Source organism: Callospermophilus lateralis, chromosome 10, assembly GCF_048772815.1.
Source record: "Callospermophilus lateralis isolate mCalLat2 chromosome 10, mCalLat2.hap1, whole genome shotgun sequence".
NCBI lineage: Eukaryota > Metazoa > Chordata > Mammalia > Rodentia > Sciuridae > Callospermophilus > Callospermophilus lateralis.
This window is the reverse complement of record NC_135314.1, coordinates 267,529-291,665: the sequence shown is the minus strand read 5'-3', so window position 1 is coordinate 291,665 and position 24,137 is coordinate 267,529. Positions and strand designations below refer to the sequence as shown.

The 24,137-nt window shown below is 58.8% G+C and overlaps 1 protein-coding gene across 7 annotated transcripts in view; it reads left to right on the top strand.

Moving 5' to 3' along the window:
• Positions 1-19,535, top strand: part of Pcnt (pericentrin) — a 118,856-nt gene extending 99,321 nt beyond the window's left edge. For all 7 annotated transcript variants that reach the window (XM_076867988.2, XM_076867985.2, XM_076867983.2 and 4 more), the window contains 4 exons: positions 16,815-16,891; positions 17,693-17,834; positions 18,383-18,510; positions 19,017-19,535. In XM_076867988.2, coding sequence (XP_076724103.2) covers positions 16,815-16,891; positions 17,693-17,834; positions 18,383-18,510; positions 19,017-19,060 — 391 coding nt within the window. In that variant the 3' untranslated portion in view covers positions 19,061-19,535. The remainder of the gene's footprint in view (positions 1-16,814; positions 16,892-17,692; positions 17,835-18,382; positions 18,511-19,016) is intronic.
• The last annotated feature ends 4,602 nt before the right edge of the window (positions 19,536-24,137 follow it).

The window sequence follows — 24,137 nt, the reverse complement described above, 5'->3', positions numbered from 1 at the left end:
GAGAAGGTCCTGCTCCAGGAGGTGTCTTGGAGGAGTGCTGGGTGGGAGGAGAAGGCCCTGCTCCAGGGGTGTCTTGGAGAGTTCTTGGGCCCCTGCCAGGAGGTGTCTTGGAGAGTGCTGGGTGGAGGAGAAGGCCCTGCTCCAGGAGGTGTCTTGGAGAGTGCTGGGTGGAGGAGAAGGCCCTGCTCCAGGAGGTGTCTTGGAGAGTGCTGGGTGGAGGAAGAAGGCCCTGCTCCAGGAGGTGTCTTGGAGAGTGCTGGGTGGGAGAAGGCCCTGCTCCAGGAGGTGTCTTGGAGAGTGCTGGGTGGAGGAGAAGGCCCTGCTCCAGGAGGTGTCTTGGAGAGTGCTGGGTGGAGGGAGAAGGCCCTGCTCCAGGAGGTGTCTTGGAGAGTGCTGGGTGGAGGAGAAGGCCCTGCTCCAGGAGGTGTCTTGGAGAGTGCTGGGTGGGGAGAAGGCCTGCTGCAGGAGGTGTCTTGGAGAGTGCTGGGTGGAGAAGGCCCTGCTCCAGGAGGTGTCTTGGAGAGTGCTGGGTGGAGGAGAAGGCCCTGCTCCAGGAGGTGTCTTGGAGAGTGCTGGTGGAGGAGAAGGCCCTGCTCCAGGAGGTGTCTTGGAGAGTGCTGGGTGGGGAGAAGGCCCTGCTCCAGGAGGTGTCTTGGAGAGTGCTGGGTGGGGAGAAGGCCCTGCTCCAGGAGGTGTCTTGGAGAGTGCTGGGTGGAGGAGAAGGCCCTGCTCCAGGAGGTGTCTTGGAGAGTGCTGGGTGGAGGAGAAGGCCCTGCTCCAGGAGGTGTCTTGGAGAGTGCTGGGTGGAGGAGAAGGCCCTGCTCCAGGAGGTGTCTTGGAGAGTGCTGGGTGGGAGAAGGTCCTGCTGCAGGAGGTGTCTTGGAGAGTGCTGGGTGGAGGAGAAGGCCCTGCTCCAGGAGGTGTCTTGGAGAGTGCTGGGTGGAGAAGGCCCTGCTCCAGGAGGTGTCTTGGAGAGTGCTGGGTGGAGAAGGCCCTGCTCCAGGAGGTGTCTTGGAGAGTGCTGGGTGGAGGAGAAGGCCCTGCTCCAGGAGGTGTCTTGGAGAGTGCTGGGTGGAGGAGAAGGCCCTGCTCCAGGAGGTGTCTTGGAGAGTGCTGGGTGGAGGAGAAGGCCCTGCTCCAGGAGGTGTCTTGGAGAGTGCTGGGTGGAGAAGGCCCTGCTCCAGGAGGTGTCTTGGAGAGTGCTGGGTGGAGGAGAAGGCCCTGCTCCAGGAGGTGTCTTGGAGAGTGCTGGGTGGAGAAGGCCCTGCTCCAGGAGGTGTCTTGGAGAGTGCTGGGTGGAGGAGAAGGCCCTGCTCCAGGAGGTGTCTTGGAGAGTGCTGGGTGGGGAGAAGGCCCTGCTCCAGGAGGTGTCTTGGAGAGTGCTGGGTGGAGAAGGCCCTGCTCCAGGAGGTGTCTTGGAGAGTGCTGGGTGGAGGAGAAGGCCCTGCTCCAGGAGGTGTCTTGGAGAGTGCTGGGTGGGGAGAAGGCCCTGCTCCAGGAGGTGTCTTGGAGAGTGCTGGGTGGGAGAAGGCCCTGCTCCAGGAGGTGTCTTGGAGAGTGCTGGGTGGAGGAGAAGGCCCTGCTCCAGGAGGTGTCTTGGAGAGTGCTGGGTGGAGGAGAAGGCCCTGCTCCAGGAGGTGTCTTGGAGAGTGCTGGGTGGGGAGAAGGCCCTGCTCCAGGAGGTGTCTTGGAGAGTGCTGGGTGGAGGAGAAGGCCCTGCTCCAGGAGGTGTCTTGGAGAGTGCTGGGTGGAGAAGGCCCTGCTCCAGGAGGTGTCTTGGAGAGTGCTGGGTGGAGGAGAAGGCCCTGCTCCAGGAGGTGTCTTGGAGAGTGCTGGGTGGAGAAGGCCCTGCTCCAGGAGGTGTCTTGGAGAGTGCTGGGTGGAGGAGAAGGCCCTGCTCCAGGAGGTGTCTTGGAGAGTGCTGGGTGGGGAGAAGGCCCTGCTCCAGGAGGTGTCTTGGAGAGTGCTGGGTGGAGGAGAAGGCCCTGCTCCAGGAGGTGTCTTGGAGAGTGCTGGGTGGAGGAGAAGGCCCTGCTCCAGGAGGTGTCTTGGAGAGTGCTGGGTGGAGGAGAAGGCCCTGCTCCAGGAGGTGTCTTGGAGAGTGCTGGGTGGGGAGAAGGCCCTGCTCCAGGAGGTGTCTTGGAGAGTGCTGGGTGGAGGAGAAGGCCCTGCTCCAGGAGGTGTCTTGGAGAGTGCTGGGTGGAGGAGAAGGCCCTGCTCCAGGAGGTGTCTTGGAGAGTGCTGGGTGGGGAGAAGGCCCTGCTGCAGGAGGTGTCTTGGAGAGTGCTGGGTGGAGAAGGCCCTGCTCCAGGAGGTGTCTTGGAGAGTGCTGGGTGGAGAAGGCCCTGCTCCAGGAGGTGTCTTGGAGAGTGCTGGGTGGAGGAGAAGGCCCTGCTCCAGGAGGTGTCTTGGAGAGTGCTGGGTGGAGAAGGCCCTGCTCCAGGAGGTGTCTTGGAGAGTGCTGGGTGGAGAAGGCCCTGCTCCAGGAGGTGTCTTGGAGAGTGCTGGGTGGAGGAGAAGGTCCTGCTCCAGGTGGTGTCTTGGAGAGTGCTGGGTGGAGAAGGCCCTGCTCCAGGAGGTGTCTTGGAGAGTGCTGGGTGGAGAAGGCCCTGCTCCAGGAGGTGTCTTGGAGAGTGCTGGGTGGAGGAGAAGGCCCTGCTCCAGGAGGTGTCTTGGAGAGTGCTGGGTGGGGAGAAGGCCCTGCTCCAGGAGGTGTCTTGGAGAGTGCTGGGTGGAGGAGAAGGCCCTGCTCCAGGAGGTGTCTTGGAGAGTGCTGGGTGGAGAAGGCCCTGCTCCAGGAGGTGTCTTGGAGAGTGCTGGGTGGAGGAGAAGGCCCTGCTCCAGGAGGTGTCTTGGAGAGTGCTGGGTGGAGAAGGCCCTGTTCCAGGAGGTGTCTTGGAGAGTGCTGGGAGGAGAAGGTCCTGCTCCAGGAGGTGTCTTGGAGAGTGCTGGGTGGAGAAGGCCCTGCTCCAGGAGGTGTCTTGGAGAGTGCTGGGTGGAGAAGGCCCTGCTCCAGGAGGTGTCTTGGAGAGTGCTGGGTGGTGGAGAAGGCCCTGCTCCAGGAGGTGTCTTGGAGAGTGCTGGATGGGGAGAAGGCCCTGCTCCAGGAGGTGTCTTGGAGAGTGCTGGGTGGTGGAGAAGGCCCTGCTCCAGGAGGTGTCTTGGAGAGTGCTGGATGGGGAGAAGGCCCTGCTCCAGGAGGTGTCTTGGAGAGTGCTGGGTGGAGGAGAAGGCCCTGCTCCAGGAGGTGTCTTGGAGAGTGCTGGGTGGAGAAGGCCCTGCTCCAGGAGGTGTCTTGGAGAGTGCTGGGTGGAGGAGAAGGCCCTGCTGCAGGAGGTGTCTTGGAGAGTGCTGGGAGGAGAAGGTCCTGCTCCAGGAGGTGTCTTGGAGAGTGCTGGGAGGAGAAGGCCCTGCTCCAGGAGGTGTCTTGGAGAGTGCTGGGAGGAGAAGGTCCTGCTCCAGGAGGTGTCTTGGAGAGTGCTGGGTGGAGGAGAAGGCCCTGCTGCAGGAGGTGTCTTGGAGAGTGCTGGATGGGGAGAAGGCCCTGCTGCAGGAGGTGTCTTGGAGAGTGCTGGGTGGGGAGAAGGCCCTGCTCCAGGAGGTGTCTTGGAGAGTGCTGGGTGGAGGAGAAGGCCCTGCTCCAGGAGGTGTCTTGGAGAGTGCTGGGTGGAGGAGAAGGCCCTGCTCCAGGAGGTGTCTTGGAGAGTGCTGGGTGGGGAGAAGGCCCTGCTCCAGGAGGTGTCTTGGAGAGTGCTGGGTGGAGGAGAAGGCCCTGCTCCAGGAGGTGTCTTGGAGAGTGCTGGGTGGAGGAGAAGGCCCTGCTCCAGGAGGTGTCTTGGAGAGTGCTGGGTGGAGGAGAACGCCCTGCTCCAGGAGGTGTCTTGGAGAGTGCTGGGTGGAGGAGAAGGCCCTGCTCCAGGAGGTGTCTTGGAGAGTGCTGGGTGGAGGAGAAGGCCCTGCTCCAGGAGGTGTCTTGGAGAGTGCTGGGTGGAGGAGAAGGCCCTGATCCAGGAGGTGTCTTGGAGAGTGCTGGGTGGGGAGAAGGCCCTGCTCCAGGAGGTGTCTTGGAGAGTGCTGGGTGGAGGAGAAGGCCCTGCTCCAGGAGGTGTCTTGGAGAGTGCTGGGTGGAGGAGAAGGCCCTGCTCCAGGAGGTGTCTTGGAGAGTGCTGGGTGGAGGAGAAGGCCCTGATCCAGGAGGTGTCTTGGAGAGTGCTGGGTGGTGGAGAAGGCCCTGTTCCAGGAGGTGTCTTGGAGAGTGCTGGGTGGAGGAGAAGGCCCTGCTCCAGGAGGTGTCTTGGAGAGTGCTGGGTGGAGGAGAAGGCCCTGCTCCAGGAGGTGTCTTGGAGAGTGCTGGGTGGAGGAGAAGGCCCTGCTCCAGGAGGTGTCTTGGAGAGTGCTGGGTGGAGGAGAAGGCCCTGCTTGAGGAGGTGTCTTGGAGAGTGCTGGGTGGAGGAGAAGGCCCTGTTCCAGGAGGTGTCTTGGAGAGTGCTGGGTGGAGGAGAAGGCCCTGCTCCAGGAGGTGTCTTGGAGAGTGCTGGGTGGAGGAGAAGGCCCTGCTCCAGGGGGTGTCTTGGAGAGTGCTGGGTGGAGGAGAAGGCCCTGCTCCAGGAGGTGTCTTGGAGAGTGCTGGATGGGGAGAATGCCCTGCTCCAGGTGGTGTCTTGGAGAGTGCTGGGTGGAGGAGAAGGCCCTGCTCCAGGAGGTGTCTTGGAGAGTGCTGGGTGGAGGAGAAGGCCCTGCTCCAGGGGGTGTCTTGGAGAGTGCTGGGTGGAGGAGAAGGCCCTGCTCCAGGAGGTGTCTTGGAGAGTGCTGGATGGGGAGAATGCCCTGCTCCAGGTGGTGTCTTGGAGAGTGCTGGGTGGAGGAGAAGGCCCTGCTCCAGGAGGTGTCTTGGAGAGTGCTGGATGGGGAGAATGCCCTGCTCCAGGTGGTGTCTTGGAGAGTGCTGGGTGGAGGAGAAGGCCCTGCTCCAGGAGGTGTTTTGGAGAGTGCTGGGTGGAGGAGAAGGCCCTGCTCCAGGGGGTGTCTTGGAGAGTGCTGGGTGGGGAGAAGGCCCTGCTCCAGGAGGTGTCTTGGAGAGTGCTGGGTGGGGAGAAGGCCCTGCTCCAGGGGGTGTCTTGGAGAGTGCTGGGTGGAGGAGAAGGCCCTGTTCCAGGAGGTGTCTTGGCGAGTGCTGGGTGGGGAGAAGGCCCTGCTCCAGGGGGTGTCTTGGAGAGTGCTGGGTGGAGGAGAATGCCCTGCTCCAGGAGGTGTCTTGGAGAGTGCTGGGTGGGGAGAAGGCCCTGCTCCAGGAGGTGTCTTGGAGAGTGCTGGGTGGAGGAGAAGGCCCTGCTCCAGGAGGTGTCTTGAAGAGTGCTGGGTGGGGAGAAGGCCCTGCTCCAGGAGGTGTCTTGGAGAGTGCTGGGTGGAGGAGAAGGCCCTGCTCCAGGGGGTGTCTTGGAGAGTGCTGGGTGGAGGAGAAGGCCCTGCTGCAGGAGGTGTCTTGGAGAGTGCTGGGTGGGGAGAAGGTCCTGCTGCAGGAGGTGTCTTGGAGAGTGCTGGGTGGAGGAGAAGGCCCTGCTCCAGGAGGTGTCTTGGAGAGTGCTGGGTGGAGGAGAAGGCCCTGCTGCAGGAGGTGTCTTGGAGAGTGCTGGGTGGAGGAGAAGGCCCTGCTGCAGGAGGTGTCTTGGAGAGTGCTGGGTGGGGAGAAGGTCCTGCTCCAGGAGGTGTCTTGGAGAGTGCTGGGTGGGGAGAAGGCCCTGCTCCAGGAGGTGTCTTGGAGAGTGCTGGGTGGAGGAGAAGGCCCTGCTCCAGGAGGTGTCTTGGAGAGTGCTGGGTGGGGAGAAGGCCCTGCTCCAGGAGGTGTCTTGGAGAGTGCTGGGTGGGGAGAAGGCCCTGCTCCAGGAGGTGTCTTGGAGAGTGCTGGGTGGAGGAGAAGGCCCTGCTCCAGGAGGTGTCTTGGAGAGTGCTGGGTGGGGAGAAGGTCCTGCTCCAGGAGGTGTCTTGGAGAGTGCTGGGTGGAGGAGAAGGCCCTGTTCCAAGGGGTGTCTTGGAGAGTGCTGGATGGGGAGAAGGCCCTGCTCCAGGAGGTGTCTTGGAGAGTGCTGGATGGGGAGAAGGCCCTGCTCCAGGAGGTGTCTTGGAGAGTGCTGGGTGGAGGAGAAGGCCCTGCTCCAGGAGGTGTCTTGGAGAGTGCTGGGTGGAGGAGAAGGCCCTGCTGCAGGAGGTGTCTTGGAGAGTGCTGGGTGGGGAGAAGGTCCTGCTCCAGGAGGTGTCTTGGAGAGTGCTGGGTGGAGGAGAAGGCCCTGTTCCAGGGGGTGTCTTGGAGAGTGCTGGGTGGAGGAGAAGGCCCTGCTCCAGGAGGTGTCTTGGAGAGTGCTGGGTGGAGGAGAAGGCCCTGCTGCAGGAGGTGTCTTGGAGAGTGCTGGATGGGGAGAAGGCCCTGCTCCAGGAGGTGTCTTGGAGAGTGCTGGGTGGAGGAGAAGGCCCTGCTGCAGGAGGTGTCTTGGAGAGTGCTGGGTGGAGGAGAAGGCCCTGCTGCAGGAGGTGTCTTGGAGAGTGCTGGGTGGGGAGAAGGTCCTGCTGCAGGAGGTGTCTTGGAGAGTGCTGGGTGGAGGAGAAGGCCCTGCTCCAGGAGGTGTCTTGGAGAGTGCTGGGTGGAGGAGAAGGCCCTGCTCCAGGAGGTGTCTTGGAGAGTGCTGGGTGGGGAGAAGGCCCTGCTCCAGGAGGTGTCTTGGAGAGTGCTGGGTGGAGGAGAAGGCCCTGCTGCAGGAGGTGTCTTGGAGAGTGCTGGGTGGAGGAGAAGGCCCTGCTGCAGGAGGTGTCTTGGAGAGTGCTGGGTGGAGGAGAAGGCCCTGCTGCAGGAGGTGTCTTGGAGAGTGCTGGGTGGGGAGAAGGTCCTGCTGCAGGAGGTGTCTTGGAGAGTGCTGGGTGGAGGAGAAGGCCCTGCTCCAGGAGGTGTCTTGGAGAGTGCTGGGTGGGGAGAAGGCCCTGCTCCAGGAGGTGTCTTGGAGAGTGCTGGATGGGGAGAAGGCCCTGCTCCAGGAGGTGTCTTGGAGAGTGCTGGGTGGAGGAGAAGGCCCTGCTGCAGGAGGTGTCTTGGAGAGTGCTGGGTGGAGGAGAAGGCCCTGCTGCAGGAGGTGTCTTGGAGAGTGCTGGGTGGAGGAGAAGGCCCTGCTGCAGGAGGTGTCTTGGAGAGTGCTGGGTGGAGGAGAAGGCCCTGCTGCAGGAGGTGTCTTGGAGAGTGCTGGGTGGGGAGAAGGCCCTGCTGCAGGAGGTGTCTTGGAGAGTGCTGGGTGGGGAGAAGGTCCTGCTCCAGGAGGTGTCTTGGAGAGTGCTGGGTGGGGAGAAGGTCCTGCTGCAGGAGGTGTCTTGGAGAGTGCTGGGTGGGGAGAAGGTCCTGCTGCAGGAGGTGTCTTGGAGAGTGCTGGGTGGGGAGAAGGTCCTGCTGCAGGAGGTGTCTTGGAGAGTGCTGGGTGGGGAGAAGGTCCTGCTCCAGGAGGTGTCTTGGAGAGTGCTGGGTGGGGAGAAGGCCCTGCTCCAGGAGGTGTCTTGGAGAGTGCTGGGTGGGGAGAAGGCCCTGCTCCAGGAGGTGTCTTGGAGAGTGCTGGGTGGAGGAGAAGGCCCTGCTGCAGGAGGTGTCTTGGAGAGTGCTGGGTGGAGGAGAAGGCCCTGCTGCAGGAGGTGTCTTGGAGAGTGCTGGGTGGAGGAGAAGGCCCTGCTGCAGGAGGTGTCTTGGAGAGTGCTGGGTGGAGGAGAAGGCCCTGCTGCAGGAGGTGTCTTGGAGAGTGCTGGGTGGGGAGAAGGTCCTGCTGCAGGAGGTGTCTTGGAGAGTGCTGGGTGGAGGAGAAGGCCCTGCTCCAGGAGGTGTCTTGGAGAGTGCTGGGTGGGGAGAAGGCCCTGCTGCAGGAGGTGTCTTGGAGAGTGCTGGATGGGGAGAAGGCCCTGCTCCAGGAGGTGTCTTGGAGAGTGCTGGGTGGAGGAGAAGGCCCTGCTGCAGGAGGTGTCTTGGAGAGTGCTGGGTGGAGGAGAAGGCCCTGCTGCAGGAGGTGTCTTGGAGAGTGCTGGGTGGAGGAGAAGGCCCTGCTGCAGGAGGTGTCTTGGAGAGTGCTGGGTGGGGAGAAGGTCCTGCTCCAGGAGGTGTCTTGGAGAGTGCTGGGTGGGGAGAAGGTCCTGCTGCAGGAGGTGTCTTGGAGAGTGCTGGGTGGGGAGAAGGTCCTGCTGCAGGAGGTGTCTTGGAGAGTGCTGGGTGGGGAGAAGGTCCTGCTCCAGGAGGTGTCTTGGAGAGTGCTGGGTGGGGAGAAGGTCCTGCTCCAGGAGGTGTCTTGGAGAGTGCTGGGTGGGGAGAAGGCCCTGCTGCAGGAGGTGTCTTGGAGAGTGCTGGGTGGGGAGAAGGCCCTGCTGCAGGAGGTGTCTTGGAGAGTGCTGGGTGGAGGAGAAGGCCCTGTTCCAGGTGGTGTCTTGGAGAGTGCTGGGTGGGGAGAAGGCCCTGCTGCAGGAGGTGTCTTGGAGAGTGCTGGGTGGAGGAGAAGGCCCTGCTCCAGGAGGTGTCTTGGAGAGTGCTGGGTGGGGAGAAGGCCCTGCTCCAGGAGGTGTCTTGGAGAGTGCTGGGTGGGGAGAAGGCCCTGCTCCAGGGGGTGTCTTGGAGAGTGCTGGGTGGAGGAGAAGGCCCTGCTCCAGGAGGTGTCTTGGAGAGTGCTGGGTGGAGGAGAAGGCCCTGCTCCAGGGGGTGTCTTGGAGAGTGCTGGGTGGAGGAGAAGGCCCTGCTGCAGGAGGTGTCTTGGAGAGTGCTGGGTGGGGAGAAGTCCCTGCTCCAGGAGGTGTCTTGGAGAGTGCTGGGTGGGGAGAAGTCCCTGCTCCAGGAGGTGTCTTGGAGAGTGCTGGGTGGAAGAGAAGGCCCTGCTGCAGGAGGTGTCTTGGAGAGTGCTGGATGGGGAGAATGCCCTGCTCCAGGTGGTGTCTTGGAGAGTGCTGGGTGGGGAGAAGGCCCTGCTCCAGGAGGTGTCTTGGAGAGTGCTGGGTGGAGGAGAAGGCCCTGCTCCAGGGGGTGTCTTGGAGAGTGCTGGGTGGGGAGAAGGCCCTGTTCCAGGAGGTGTCTTGGCGAGTGCTGGGTGGGGAGAAGGCCCTGCTCCAGGGGGTGTCTTGGAGAGTGCTGGGTGGAGGAGAAGGCCCTGCTCCAGGAGGTGTCTTGAAGAGTGCTGGGTGGGGAGAAGGCCCTGCTGCAGGAGGTGTCTTGGAGAGTGCTGGGTGGGGAGAAGGCCCTGTTCCAGGAGGTGTCTTGGCGAGTGCTGGGTGGAGGAGAAGGCCCTGCTCCAGGGGGTGTCTTGGAGAGTGCTGGGTGGGGAGAAGGCCCTGCTGCAGGAGGTGTCTTGGAGAGTGCTGGGTGGGGAGAAGGCCCTGCTCCAGGAGGTGTCTTGGAGAGTGCTGGGTGGAGGAGAAGGCCCTGCTCCAGGAGGTGTCTTGGAGAGTGCTGGGTGGAAGAGAAGGCCCTGCTGCAGGAGGTGTCTTGGAGAGTGCTGGATGGGGAGAATGCCCTGCTCCAGGTGGTGTCTTTGAGAGTGCTGGGTGGGGAGAAGGCCCTGCTCCAGGAGGTGTCTTGGAGAGTGCTGGGTGGAGGAGAAGGCCCTGCTCCAGGGGGTGTCTTGGAGAGTGCTGGGTGGGGAGAAGGCCCTGTTCCAGGAGGTGTCTTGGCGAGTGCTGGGTGGGGAGAAGGCCCTGCTCCAGGGGGTGTCTTGGAGAGTGCTGGGTGGAGGAGAAGGCCCTGCTCCAGGAGGTGTCTTGAAGAGTGCTGGGTGGGGAGAAGGCCCTGCTGCAGGAGGTGTCTTGGAGAGTGCTGGGTGGGGAGAAGGCCCTGTTCCAGGAGGTGTCTTGGCGAGTGCTGGGTGGAGGAGAAGGCCCTGCTCCAGGGGGTGTCTTGGAGAGTGCTGGGTGGGGAGAAGGCCCTGCTGCAGGAGGTGTCTTGGAGAGTGCTGGGTGGGGAGAAGGCCCTGCTCCAGGAGGTGTCTTGGAGAGTGCTGGGTGGGGAGAAGGCCCTGTTCCAGGAGGTGTCTTGGCGAGTGCTGGGTGGGGAGAAGGCCCTGCTCCAGGGGGTGTCTTGGAGAGTGCTGGGTGGAGGAGAAGGCCCTGCTCCAGGAGGTGTCTTGGAGAGTGCTGGGTGGGGAGAAGGCCCTGCTGCAGGAGGTGTCTTGGAGAGTGCTGGGTGGGGAGAAGGTCCTGCTGCAGGAGGTGTCTTGGAGAGTGCTGGGTGGGGAGAAGGCCCTGCTGCAGGAGGTGTCTTGGAGAGTGCTGGGTGGGGAGAAGGCCCTGCTGCAGGAGGTGTCTTGGAGAGTGCTGGGTGGGGAGAAGGTCCTGCTCCAGGAGGTGTCTTGGAGAGTGCTGGGTGGGGAGAAGGCCCTGCTGCAGGAGGTGTCTTGGAGAGTGCTGGGTGGGGAGAAGGTCCTGCTGCAGGAGGTGTCTTGGAGAGTGCTGGGTGGAGGAGAAGGCCCTGCTCCAGGAGGTGTCTTGGAGAGTGCTGGGTGGGGAGAAGGCCCTGCTCCAGGTGGTGTCTTGGAGAGTGCTGGGTGGGGAGAAGGCCCTGCTCCAGGAGGTGTCTTGGAGAGTGCTGGGTGGAGGAGAAGGCCCTGCTCCAGGAGGTGTCTTGGAGAGTGCTGGATGGGGAGAATGCCCTGCTCCAGGTGGTGTCTTGGAGAGTGCTGGGTGGGGAGAAGGCCCTGCTCCAGGAGGTGTCTTGGAGAGTGCTGGATGGGGAGAAGGCGCTGCTCCAGGAGGTGTCTTGGAGAGTGCTGGGTGGGGAGAAGGCCCTGCTCCAGGAGGTGTCTTGGAGAGTGCTGGATGGGGAGAAGGCCCTGCTCCAGGAGGTGTCTTGGAGAGTGCTGGATGGGGAGAAGGCCCTGCTCCAGGAGGTGTCTTGGAGAGTGCTGGATGGGGAGAAGGCCCTGCTCCAGGTGGTATCTTGGAGAGTGCTAGATGGGGAGAAGGCCCTGCTCCAGGAGGTGTCTTGGAGAGTGCTGGGTGGAGGAGAAGGCCCTGCTCCAGGAGGTGTCTTGGAGAGTGCTGGGTGGGGAGAAGGCCCTGCTCCAGGAGGTGTCTTGGAGAGTGCTGGGTGGAGGAGAAGGCCCTGCTCCAGGAGGTGTCTTGGAGAGTGCTGGGTGGAGGAGAAGGCCCTGCTCCAGGAGGTGTCTTGGAGAGTGCTGGGTGGAGGAGAAGGCCCTGCTCCAGGAGGTGTCTTGGAGAGTGCTGGGTGGAGGAGAAGGCCCTGCTCCAGGAGGTGTCTTGGAGAGTGCTGGGTGGAGGAGAAGGCCCTGCTCCAGGAGGTGTCTTGGAGAGTGCTGGGTGGAGGAGAAGGCCCCATTCCAGGAGGTGTCTTGGAGAGTGCTGGGTGGAGGAGAAGGCCCTGCTGCAGGAGGTGTCTTGGAGAGTGCTGGGTGGGGAGAAGGCCCTGCTCCAGGAGGTGTCTTGGAAAGTGCTGGGTGGAGGAGAAGGCCCTGCTCCAGGAGGTGTCTTGGAGAGTGCTGGGTGGAGGAGAAGGCCCTGCTCCAGGTGGTGTCTTGGAGAGTGCTGGGTGGAGGAGAAGGCCCTGCTCCAGGAAGTGTCTTGGAGAGTGCTGGGTGGAGGAGAAGGCCCTGCTCCAGGAGGTGTCTTGGAGAGTGCTGGGTGGAGGAGAAGGCCCTGCTCCAGGAAGTGTCTTGGAGAGTGCTGGGTGGAGGAGAAGGCCCTGCTCCAGGAGGTGTCTTGGAGAGTGCTGGGTGGAGGAGAAGGCCCTGCTCCAGGAAGTGTCTTGGAGAGTGCTGGGTGGAGGAGAAGGCCCTGCTCCAGGAGGTGTCTTGGAGAGTGCTGGGTGGAGGAGAAGGCCCTGCTCCAGGTGGTGTCTTGGAGAGTGCTGGGTGGAGGAGAAGGCCCTGCTCCAGGAAGTGTCTTGGAGAGTGCTGGGTGGAGGAGAAGGCCCTGCTCCAGGAGGTGTCTTGGAGAGTGCTGGGTGGAGGAGAAGGCCCTGCTCCAGGAAGTGTCTTGGAGAGTGCTGGGTGGAGGAGAAGGCCCTGCTCCAGGAGGTGTCTTGGAGAGTGCTGGGTGGAGGAGAAGGCCCTGCTCCAGGTGGTGTCTTGGAGAGTGCTGGGTGGAGGAGAAGGCCCTGCTCCAGGAAGTGTCTTGGAGAGTGCTGGGTGGAGGAGAAGGCCCTGCTGCAGGAGGTGTCTTGGAGAGTGCTGGGTGGAGGAGAATGCCCTGTTCCAGGGGGTGTCTTGGAGAGTGCTGGGTGGAGGAGAAGGCCCTGCTCCAGGAGGTGTCTTGGAGAGTGCTGGGTGGAGGAGAAGGCCCTGCTCCAGGAAGTGTCTTGGAGAGTGCTGGGTGGGGAGAAGGTCCTGCTGCAGGAGGTGTCTTGGAGAGTGCTGGGTGGAGGAGAAGGCCCTGCTCCAGGAGGTGTCTTGGAGAGTGCTGGGTGGAGGAGAAGGCCCTGCTCCAGGAAGTGTCTTGGAGAGTGCTGGGTGGGGAGAAGGTCCTGCTGCAGGAGGTGTCTTGGAGAGTGCTGGGTGGAGGAGAAGGCCCTGCTCCAGGAAGTGTCTTGGAGAGTGCTGGGTGGAGGAGAAGGCCCTGCTCCAGGAGGTGTCTTGGAGAGTGCTGGGTGGAGGAGAAGGCCCTGCTCCAGGAAGTGTCTTGGAGAGTGCTGGGTGGAGGAGAAGGCCCTGCTCCAGGAGGTGTCTTGGAGAGTGCTGGGTGGGGAGAAGGTCCTGCTGCAGGAGGTGTCTTGGAGAGTGCTGGGTGGAGGAGAAGGCCCTGTTCCAGGAGGTGTCTTGGAGAGTGCTGGGTGGAGGAGAAGGCCCTGCTCCAGGAGGTGTCTTGGAGAGTGCTGGGTGGAGGAGAAGGCCCTGTTCCAGGGGGTGTCTTGGAGAGTGCTGGGTGGAGGAGAAGGCCCTGCTCCAGGAGGTGTCTTGGAGAGTGCTGGGTGGAGGAGAAGGCCCTGCTCCAGGAAGTGTCTTGGAGAGTGCTGGGTGGGGAGAAGGCCCTGCTCCAGGAGGTGTCTTGGAGAGTGCTGGGTGGAGGAGAAGGCCCTGCTCCAGGAGGTGTCTTGGAGAGTGCTGGGTGGAGGAGAAGGCCCTGCTCCAGGAGGTGTCTTGGAGAGTGCTGGGTGGAGGAGAATGCCCTGTTCCAGGGGGTGTCTTGGAGAGTGCTGGGTGGAGGAGAAGGCCCTGCTCCAGGAGGTGTCTTGGAGAGTGCTGGGTGGAGGAGAAGGCCCTGCTCCAGGAAGTGTCTTGGAGAGTGCTGGATGGGGAGAAGGCCCTGCTCCAGGAGGTGTCTTGGAGAGTGCTGGGTGGAGGAGAAGGCCCTGCTCCAGGAGGTGTCTTGGAGAGTGCTGGGTGGAGGAGAAGGCCCTGCTCCAGGAGGTGTCTTGGAGAGTGCTGGATGGGGAGAATGCCCTGCTCCAGGTGGTGTCTTGGAGAGTGCTGGGTGGAGGAGAAGGCCCTGCTGCAGGAGGTGTCTTGGAGAGTGCTGGGTGGAGGAGAAGGCCCTGCTCCAGGAGGTGTCTTGGAGAGTGCTGGGTGGGGAGAAGGTCCTGCTCCAGGAGGTGTCTTGGAGAGTGCTGGGTGGAGGAGAAGGCCCTGCTCCAGGAGGTGTCTTGGAGAGTGCTGGGTGGAGAAGGCCCTGCTCCAGGGGGTGTCTTGGAGAGTGCTGGGTGGGGAGAAGGTCCTGCTCCAGGAGGTGTCTTGGAGAGTGCTGGATGGGGAGAAGGCCCTGCTCCAGGAGGTGTCTTGGAGAGTGCTGGGTGGAGAAGGCCCTGCTCCAGGAGGTGTCTTGGAGAGTGCTGGGTGGAGGAGAAGGCCCTGCTCCAGGAGGTGTCTTGGAGAGTGCTGGGTGGGGAGAAGGCCCTGCTCCAGGAGGTGTCTTGGAGAGTGCTGGGTGGAGAAGGCCCTGCTCCAGGAGGTGTCTTGGAGAGTGCTGGGTGGGGAGAAGGTCCTGCTCCAGGAGGTGTCTTGGAGAGTGCTGGGTGGGGAGAAGGCCCTGCTCCAGGGGGTGTCTTGGAGAGTGCTGGGTGGAGGAGAAGGCCCTGCTCCAGGAGGTGTCTTGGAGAGTGCTGGGTGGAGAAGGCCCTGCTCCAGGAGGTGTCTTGGAGAGTGCTGGGTGGAGGAGAAGGCCCTGCTCCAGGAGGTGTCTTGGAGAGTGCTGGGTGGGGAGAAGGTCCTGCTCCAGGAGGTGTCTTGGAGAGTGCTGGGTGGAGGAGAAGGCCCTGCTCCAGGAGGTGTCTTGGAGAGTGCTGGGTGGGGAGAAGGCCCTGCTCCAGGGGGTGTCTTGGAGAGTGCTGGGTGGAGGAGAAGGCCCTGCTCCAGGAGGTGTCTTGGAGAGTGCTGGGTGGGGAGAAGGTCCTGCTCCAGGAGGTGTCTTGGAGAGTGCTGGGTGGAGGAGAAGGCCCTGCTCCAGGAGGTGTCTTGGAGAGTGCTGGGTGGAGAAGGCCCTGCTCCAGGGGGTGTCTTGGAGAGTGCTGGGTGGGGAGAAGGTCCTGCTCCAGGAGGTGTCTTGGAGAGTGCTGGATGGGGAGAAGGCCCTGCTCCAGGAGGTGTCTTGGAGAGTGCTGGGTGGAGAAGGCCCTGCTCCAGGAGGTGTCTTGGAGAGTGCTGGGTGGAGAAGGCCCTGCTCCAGGGGGTGTCTTGGAGAGTGCTGGGTGGGGAGAAGGTCCTGCTCCAGGAGGTGTCTTGGAGAGTGCTGGATGGGGAGAAGGCCCTGCTCCAGGAGGTGTCTTGGAGAGTGCTGGATGGGGAGAAGGCCCTGCTCCAGGAGGTGTCTTGGAGAGTGCTGGGTGGGGAGAAGGCCCTGCTCCAGGAGGTGTCTTGGAGAGTGCTGGGTGGAGGAGAAGGCCCTGCTCCAGGAGGTGTCTTGGAGAGTGCTGGGTGGGGAGAAGGCCCTGCTCCAGGAGGTGTCTTGGAGAGTGCTGGGTGGAGAAGGCCCTGCTCCAGGAGGTGTCTTGGAGAGTGCTGGGTGGGGAGAAGGTCCTGCTCCAGGAGGTGTCTTGGAGAGTGCTGGGTGGGGAGAAGGCCCTGCTCCAGGGGGTGTCTTGGAGAGTGCTGGGTGGGGAGAAGGCCCTGCTCCAGGAGGTGTCTTGGAGAGTGCTGGGTGGAGAAGGCCCTGCTCCAGGAGGTGTCTTGGAGAGTGCTGGGTGGGGAGAAGGTCCTGCTCCAGGAGGTGTCTTGGAGAGTGCTGGGTGGAGGAGAAGGCCCTGCTCCAGGAGGTGTCTTGGAGAGTGCTGGGTGGGGAGAAGGCCCTGCTCCAGGAGGTGTCTTGGAGAGTGCTGGGTGGAGGAGAAGGCCCTGCTCCAGGAGGTGTCTTGGAGAGTGCTGGGTGGAGGAGAAGGCCCTGTTCCAGGGGGTGTCTTGGAGAGTGCTGGGTGGAGGAGAAGGCCCTGCTCCAGGAGGTGTCTTGGAGAGTGCTGGGTGGAGGAGAAGGCCCTGCTCCAGGAGGTGTCTTGGAGAGTGCTGGGTGGGGAGAAGGCCCTGCTCCAGGAGGTGTCTTGGAGAGTGCTGGGTGGAGGAGAAGGCCCTGCTCCAGGAGGTGTCTTGGAGAGTGCTGGGTGGAGGAGAAGGCCCTGTTCCAGGGGGTGTCTTGGAGAGTGCTGGGTGGGGAGAAGGCCCTGCTCCAGGAGGTGTCTTGGAGAGTGCTGGGTGGGGAGAAGGCCCTGCTCCAGGAGGTGTCTTGGAGAGTGCTGGGTGGGGAGAAGGCCCTGCTCCAGGAGGTGTCTTGGAGAGTGCTGGGTGGAGGAGAAGGCCCTGCTCCAGGGGGTGTCTTGGAGAGTGCTGGGTGGGGAGAAGGCCCTGCTCCAGGAGGTGTCTTGGAGAGTGCTGGGTGGAGGAGAAGGCCCTGCTCCAGGAGGTGTCTTGGAGAGTGCTGGGTGGGGAGAAGGCCCTGCTCCAGGAGGTGTCTTGGAGAGTGCTGGGTGGAGGAGAAGGCCCTGCTCCAGGGGGTGTCTTGGAGAGTGCTGGGTGGAGGAGAAGGCCCTGCTCCAGGGGGTGTCTTGGAGAGTGCTGGGTGGGGAGAAGGCCCTGCTCCAGGAGGTGTCTTGGAGAGTGCTGGGTGGAGGAGAAGGCCCTGCTCCAGGAGGTGTCTTGGAGAGTGCTGGGTGGGGAGAAGGCCCTGCTCCAGGAGGTGTCTTGGAGAGTGCTGGGTGGGGAGAAGGCCCTGCTCCAGGAGGTGTCTTGGAGAGTGCTGGGTGGAGGAGAAGGCCCTGCTCCAGGGGGTGTCTTGGAGAGTGCTGGGTGGGGAGAAGGCCCTGCTCCAGGAGGTGTCTTGGAGAGTGCTGGATGGGGAGAAGGCCCTGCTCTAGGGGGTGTTTTGGATAGTGCTGGGTGTGGAGAATATTCTGCCCTAGGAGGTGTCTTGAAGGGTGCTTGGCTTATGAAAGTCAGTAGACTCTGAAGGTTCCTGTAGTGGCTTGGGCCATGGGACCTCAGTCCCCTGGTCCCTGCCTTTGTGGGACTTCGGAGGGTCTTGTCTGGAGAGCCGGCCTGAGGACTGCACCCACTCCTTGCACATTGTGCCCCTGCCTCCTTGCTTCTGTGGCATTGTCTGGAGCTGTCGATGGTAAGATGAAGCCTGCAAGGTTCCTTGTTCCTGTTCCCTGGTGCCACAGATGGTTTTGACCTAGACCTGGAGGGCAGAGCTGAGCTGTGGTCGGGTCTGTGGACCCAGTGTGTGGGAAGGCACTTATACTGTGTGCAGCACAGCCAGAGTGGCAGCCAGCCTGGGTCGTCATGGAGTCTGCATCGCTTAGGGGCTGCGAGGTCTAGGAGCGTTTCCATTGCTCCTTTCATTTCCATTTTGCAGTTTTAAATGTGTTTTGTCCCCTTTCATTGTAGGTTACGCTTCCTGGTTAAGAAATGGCAAGAGGTAGATCGGAAAGGAGTCCCACCACAAGGCAGAGCCCCCCGCCCAGGTGTGCACGCCTGTCTTCTGTGCCATAGTGTTTGTGTCAGTTTGAGCCACGTTTCAGGATTACATAAGGCACTGTGAGGACTAGTGAGCCCAGCTAGCACAGCTGTCAGAGGCAGGAGGAGAACAGCAGCGCCAGGTCTGCATGCTGGCACCTGGAGTGGCTCTGCAGCACACGGAAGCGCCAATACGCAGAGTCTTCAGTAACTAGCATTGGAGGCGACGGGGGTCCTGCATCCTGTTGGTCTTTCTCGAGGCACTGCTCATCACCTGGGGCTCAGGCAGATTTCCTCTCTGCTGTTCTCTGGGCTGCCTGCCACCTGCAGAGTGCACAGCTGGCTTTCTGACAGCAGGCCATCACCAGGAAGCAGGACACTTCTGGGCCCTTATCCCAGCGTCTAGAGGACTGGACCATCTGGTGACCTGATGTTCAGGCCATCAGGAAAACTTGTCCCCACTCTGGGCCATGCCTGGTCTTCAGAGTTTGTCCTCCTTCCTCCTGACCCCACTCCTCAGAGGTGGTAGAGGCAGGACAACCCCACCTTACCCACAGCCCTCTGAGGCTTTCCAACCATGGGCTGCCTATGCCAGTGCCAGGGGTTAGGGCCAGCCCTGGGAATGAAATACAGGTGATCAAAACTCAGGTCTCTAAAACTTTTAAAAATATGGTATAATCTGAGTACTTTTAAAACGTTGAAACTGCTCTGAAGGCTCTTAAAAGCTTATCAGTCTTTGGTAGATGGGCCTCCCTACTCAAACACGTTTCTTTCTTCTCCTTTTCTGATGTTGAATAACTGTGGGGAAGGGCCCCGAGTGCCACAGCAGCAGCTGTCTCCACCCGAAACCAGACTGACCCCACCAACCCAGGACGAGCCTTCTGGCCTCGCCAGGGACACTGCCCAAGGCTCTGGACCTGCAGCAGCAGCCTTTCCAAGCCGGAAGGAGAGGTCAGTTGTGGTGCTTCAGCTTGCTTACCTCTGTTGACATCTCCTTGCAGCCTCTGGCTCCTTGGCACTGCCCCCCGCCCCCAGACAAGGCAAGGTGTACATTGAGCTACGAGATCCACATACTGGTTCTGCCAGGAGGTCTAGGCCTCACCAGGTGCAGAGGGAAAATGGCCCTGGGAGGAGGACAGCCAAGTGGGGCTGGACAGCCTGTTCTTTGCCCAAGGGAAGGGCAGGTGGGCTTCCTCAGGCTATGGGGTGAAGGATGCATATTTGATGGCCTAGTGAATGAAGTAACATGACAGTTTCTACTCACTCTAACTGTGAAACAGTCTAGAATTAGTTCTTAAAGCACTATGTATGTAGCATTTGCTGTTAAAGTCTTAGTGTTCTCTCTGCGATAAAGAAAAGAGGTGAAGCTGCCCGGGGTGCCCGTTTCCCAGAAGCCTGGACAGCAGCTCCTGATGCCATTTCTTTGCACACATCATGGTACCATCTGTTGGGTTCAATTTTTCCTTTTTTCCTTTTTCTCCTCATTTGGTGGTTTGAAGATCTGCTCCATCCCCAAATTCAAGATTAGAAAGAGCTCTGGCTGCCTCTCAAGATTCAGAACATTCTTTGACAGAATATATTCACCATTTAGAAATGATCCAGCAAAGACTAGTGGGGGTGCAACCAGGTAACGACAGTCCTCGGAATACTTGTTAAAATGACGTAACTCCCCCTGGGAGTGTGAGACAACGTAGGCAGGGGTGCTGGTGTTCTGCCCAGTCCTTGCCAGCTCTAGTCTTATGCTCACTGGGTGCAAAGTGGACGGGAGAGACACCCAGTGCCAGTCAGTATGGCTCAGGCCTGGACGTTTTGTCCTTTCTCTTACATTGAGATTACATTAAGTTCTGTTTCTCTCTTTTTCAATATGTATTTTTAATATACACACTTACGTATTTATTTTAGTTTCGGTGGACACAATACCTTTATTTACTTTTATGTAGTGCTGATGAGCAGACCCCTTGCTCTACCCCTGGGCCACAGCTGCAGCTCCTACCCAGTGGTTCTTGAGCATCATAATTAAGCCACGCTTCATTTTTACCAAAATTGAGATGAAATCAGTAACAGCATCTGGAAATTATGAGATTACTTTTAAAAGATGTGTGAAATCACTACCTTATTTTTACTTGTTTTTAGATTCTACTTCAAAGAAATCCTGCCGCCAGAAGACGAAACAGTGAATAAAGTCCTGTGGCTCTTAACCTGTGGCCTTTCTATTTGAGGAAAGGTGTTTTTTCCTAAGGAAAGCGCATGTGACCTGGGTACTCCTTATGAGCCCCTGATGCCAGCCCCAGGTGCCACCAAGTCCCTCCTCGAGGCATTGCAGCAAAGCCACATGGAGCAGTTCTGGCAGATCTCTGTGTGTTCCTGCTCCCAGCCTCCTGGCCTCTGCGTGGCAGCTACATGACTGCCCCAGGCCTGTCGGCAGAGCCTCCGTGCCTCTTTGGGAGGGGAGTGAGGACAGTTTCCAGTTGTTTATTTTCTTAAGTGTACAGATGGGAACTTGTTTAAAGTTTTGAGTTTTAAACGCACACAAGTGGGAAGGAACAAAGTGTAAGCCCTTCTGTTGTGAGCAGCCTGGTGCTGGTGTCTGGTTCACCCAGTGTGTACTTCTCATTGGCAAAAAATGAAAAAATAAAACCTAGATTTATGTCAGACTGTGGAAAGTCAAACGTGTGAGTGAGCTCAGGTCACTCTTCACTGTGCATCATCCTACTCTTCCTCATTCCTTTCATTTAATTAGTGGGTATATGGTCACTGTTTGAAAATATTCATAATGAAAGATGAAGAAAATGCATCATGGTCCAGTAAAGTCCAGCCCAGGAATGCCTCCTAATTCCATTTTGCTCTGCCATTCACTGACATCAGTAGGGTGTCCCACAGTTCAGTTCTGGCATCACCCCATCAAGAGGTGGAAAACAAAACCACTCTAAGTTTTCAAGGGGGTTGGATGCAAGGATTGGGCTGCTCTAATGACGGATGAGGTGGACCTGGACCACAAGGTGAAGCAGCTGGAGATGCACAACAGGTGAAGTGGTCACTGGAGCTCAGGACCAGGCCCTTCCCACAGAAGATAGTCCCCAAGGAGAGAGGAGATGCCCGGGCCAGGTGCTTTGCAGAATCCAACACCCCATGCAAAACCAAGATGGACACACAGGCAGATGGTCAGCAGAGTTCACCCTGGGCTACTTGTTCTCGCCTTTTATCCGTGTCCTGTTACCAGAGTGTGAACCGATGCACCTCCCTGACACCAGGTAGCCTTTCTCTCCAAGGCCCATGAAGCGTCCATTGCAGCAGTCTAGGCTACAGTGCAGATGTCCTCCAGGCCCTGTGACTTGATGCCTGCAAACTGGTTTGTAAAGTGAATGCACCACAACCCCTCATGTAAAGTGAGAGGGGAGCTGGGCATGGTGCACACCTCTCCTCCCAGTGACTCCTCAGAGGGAGGAAGATTGCAAGTTCAAGGCCAGGCTAGGGAACTTAGTGTCTCAAAAAACAAAAAGGGCTGGGATGTAGCCCAATGATAAAGCACCCCTGGGTTCAATCCCCAACATCCCAAACAGAGGAAATGAAAGGGGGTGTGTTTGATGCATACGTTAAAGTAAGAGGCACAACTAGTCATGGCTCTCGTTGGTATCTGTCACCTTCTTCCTTTGTATAGTCTTTGTTTTTCTGTCCCCTACTAGCATTGTGGCTGGTTGGGTGGCCTGTGCTGTCCCCTGTAAGACAACACTGGTGACCTCTACTTCAGAGGACTTGTTTTTCTTCCCCTATGATTGAACTTGAAGCACAAGTACCATGAGGTGCTGGTGAGGCCCAGGTCGCAGACTTTGCTCACTGCTGCCTCCTGGGTTACTGGGACCAGGAACCCCCTGGCTCAGGAGCCCCATTCCCCTGTGTCTGTGCTGACAGCAGCCTTGGCTGCTGGTTCAACAGGACCCTGGTCACATCTGGTGGGAGCAGTCCTCCCAGAATAGGGTCATGGGCTGGAGAGCAAGAATTGGTCCAAGGTCCTTTCCGATCTTCAGCTATTGGTCTTCCAGCTGTTGGATCTTACTCAGTGCACATCCCAGCCGGGACTGTCTTCATCCTGTCTTCCCACCACTGGACAAGCTGCTGCTGGCGATGGGAGTTTGTGGCAAGATGGTACAGTCCTTGCTCAGAAACCCAGGGCCACACCATGAGAAGAGGTTTCTGATTAGAAGCAAAGGACAAGTCTGCAGACAAGTTTTGGGAGGACAAGCAAGTCCATGTCTGGAACAGCAGTGGGCAAATGTGGGAACAACACACTGGAGCAGCGTGGCACCCGTGCTGCCCGGCCTATGTGATCCTTGCCTGGTAATTCTATTTTGCTCTGCCCTTCACTGACACCAGTAGGGTGTCCCACAGTTCAATTCTGGCACCACCCCGCAGGCTCCACAAGTTAGGGACTCAGTCTCCCAAGACTGCCTCCACAAGTGGGGTCCCCAGGCTACTCAGGATTCTACCCAGCCAACTACAAATTTGTGGTTCCCTACCTGTTTGGTGCACTGAATATGGGACTTTATTACACAGGCTGCAACAGGAACATCCTGGTGGAAGATACACAGCACTGGGGCAGGCTTCTGCACCCTCTGCAGTGTGACACCCCCACACAGGCTGTGCTCACCACCAGCCTGGGAGCTTGGTGGTCAAGAGTTTTTACCACGGCTTCACTACACAACCATGACTGAGATCACTGGCTCCATGATTGAACTCCTGGCTCATAAAAAAAGACAGCATCATGCTCCAGGGGTCAGGGGCAGGGACTACACACACATGCACGCGTAGGTACCTAACAACACATGTAGGCAGCACTTCCTGGAAAATGGCACCCTGCTGCATGTGTCTGGCATGACGGCATGGTGATGTAACGGGTCCCACCCAGCAGCGGCTGCTCTGGCAGAAGGGCAGAGTGGCCTGCTGAAGGTTGTCTTTCAACATCTGCTCGCTAATCCTGTCTTACAAGTTTGAGGTGACGTCTCACGGGTGTGCCTTAAACCAGTAGCTCATGTATCATGCTACATATGCAAGCTGGATCACCTAGTTTCTTTTTCTCTTTTTTGTAGCCCTGGGGACTTAGCCCAAGGGTTCTCTACCACTGAGTTATACCCTCAGCCCTTTATTTTGAGGTTTTGAGGCAGGGTCTCACTAACTTGCCCAGGCTGGCCTCAGACTTGAGATCCTCCTGTATCAACCTCACCAATTGGGATCACAGTCATGTACCACTGTGCCTAGCTCCTGGTTTCTTTTTTTCTATATTTTTTATTTTTTTATTTTTAATTTTTATGGTACCAGGGATTGAACTTGGGGACATTCAACCACTGAGACACATGCCCAGCCCTATTTTGTATTTTATTTAGAGACTGGGTATCACTGAGTTGCTTAGTGCCTTATTGTTGCTGAGGCTGGCTTTGAACTCAAGATCCTCTGGTCTCAGCCTCCTGAGCTGCTGGGATTACAGGTGTTTGCCACCACGCCCAGCCCTAATTTCTTAAACATAGTTGAGTAAAGGACTACTAAGAAATGCCATTGAGGACCACCACATACTTCTCCATTCCAACATAAACAGCTCTATCTCCTCTGCTGCCAAGATATGTTTTTCATTTTTGCCTGCTGGTCCCTAGATGCAAGAACTCCAAAATTCCCAGAACTCATTCACAGTCTATGGGCTCTTGGTGTGTTCTTGGTGAGTGTCCTGTTTGGCCTGAGACAAATTAGAAAGGGCCAGACCCTCCCCAAAGGGTATCTTCTGTATTCTTTCTTGGACAAGCAGTTCTGGCCTGTGGAGTGGGGCTGCCCGGGGCTGTCACCACAGCCTCTGCTGGAATCAGATGGGGATGGAGCCAGAGGCTGTGGTGGAGACTGGCGTCTCCCTGCTGGAGCCCAGTGCTGGCCACCACTGCTGCTGCTGCTTCATGGCTGCTGCTGGATTCGGTGGACAATGACTCCAGGCTTGCCCTGGGGTTTTCCCAGTCTCCTGGGTGGTGGTAGTGAGCATCTCTTCCAGTGCTGGCCAAAAGCTGAGCAGCACAGTGGTGCTGAAATTTCAAGGTCCACAGCTGAGCGTGCGCCTGCGTGGACACTCCTCAGAGAGCCGTCAGGAGTGCTGCAGCACAGGCTTCAGCAGCCCTGCTTGGGGGTCTCTTGCTCTGCCTTCTCATGATTTCTATCTGAACTGAGCAAAAGAACCCTTGGGCTTCGTCTCTCTTTTTTCTCTCTCCCCCTGTCTCCTTTCCTCCCACCCTCCTTCCCTGTGGTCACTTTTGCTTTGCTAGCTACCAACTGAGCTGTACCCCCAGCCCATGTTTATTTTTTTAATGTGGTACTAAGGATCGAATGCAGTGGCTCACACATGCTAGGCAAGCGCTCTACCACACTACAAAGCCAGCCCTCTCCTTCCTTCTTCAAACGATGATGGTATGACATGATATGTGACAGGGTTGGCCGTTTTTCTCCTGGATGGCTATTAAACCTGCAGAAGGATACTTTGTCCCACAGTGGAGGATCTCTAAAGGATCTTCAAGATAGAAGGAGTGAGCCCTAGAGACTCTTCCCATGATATCAAACCTCTCTTCTACTCTTTTCTTCTGGGAAATGGAAATCCAAAGTTTAAATAAATAAATAATAAACAATAAAAACAAATTTTGGGGAAAAAAAAAACTGGGCTGACTGGCAATGCGACCTTTGACCCTGCAGAATCTAAATGTGGAGGACAGGAACCACAAAGTTCCCAGTGTTACTGGGAATGATGGTGTGGGGGCTACTCTTGTTCCTGCCCCTTGGTTTTCCGACACCTGTTCTCTCTCTTTGTGGAAATGGTTTGAATTTAAAGCACCCTAGCAAATAGCATTCAGTCTCCAGAGTACCCCCAACTGGACAGTTCAGCTGTGCCTTTATCCAGGCACTCCATCAGGTGGTGGATCCCACAGCCACTCCACTTCCATGGTATACAACAAACCCCTGTTTGGAGTGTTAGGTGGGAAGCCATGTCAATGGAACAAACACTTGTGGGTGATATTTGTGGGCAGAAAAGTCAAATCCAAATCCGGAATGAGTCTCTTGTGAAAATGAACCACTGGCTCATCATGGGAAATGTTACGGTGGAAGACTTCCAACATCAACTAGATTGGTTCATTCCTGATTTAAGGAGCCATATTTTGAGCCTAGTATTGGTCTCTTTTGCTGACAAGTTAGACATTGAGTGGCAGCTAGGGGTTAGGTCAGCTTTGGTCAGAG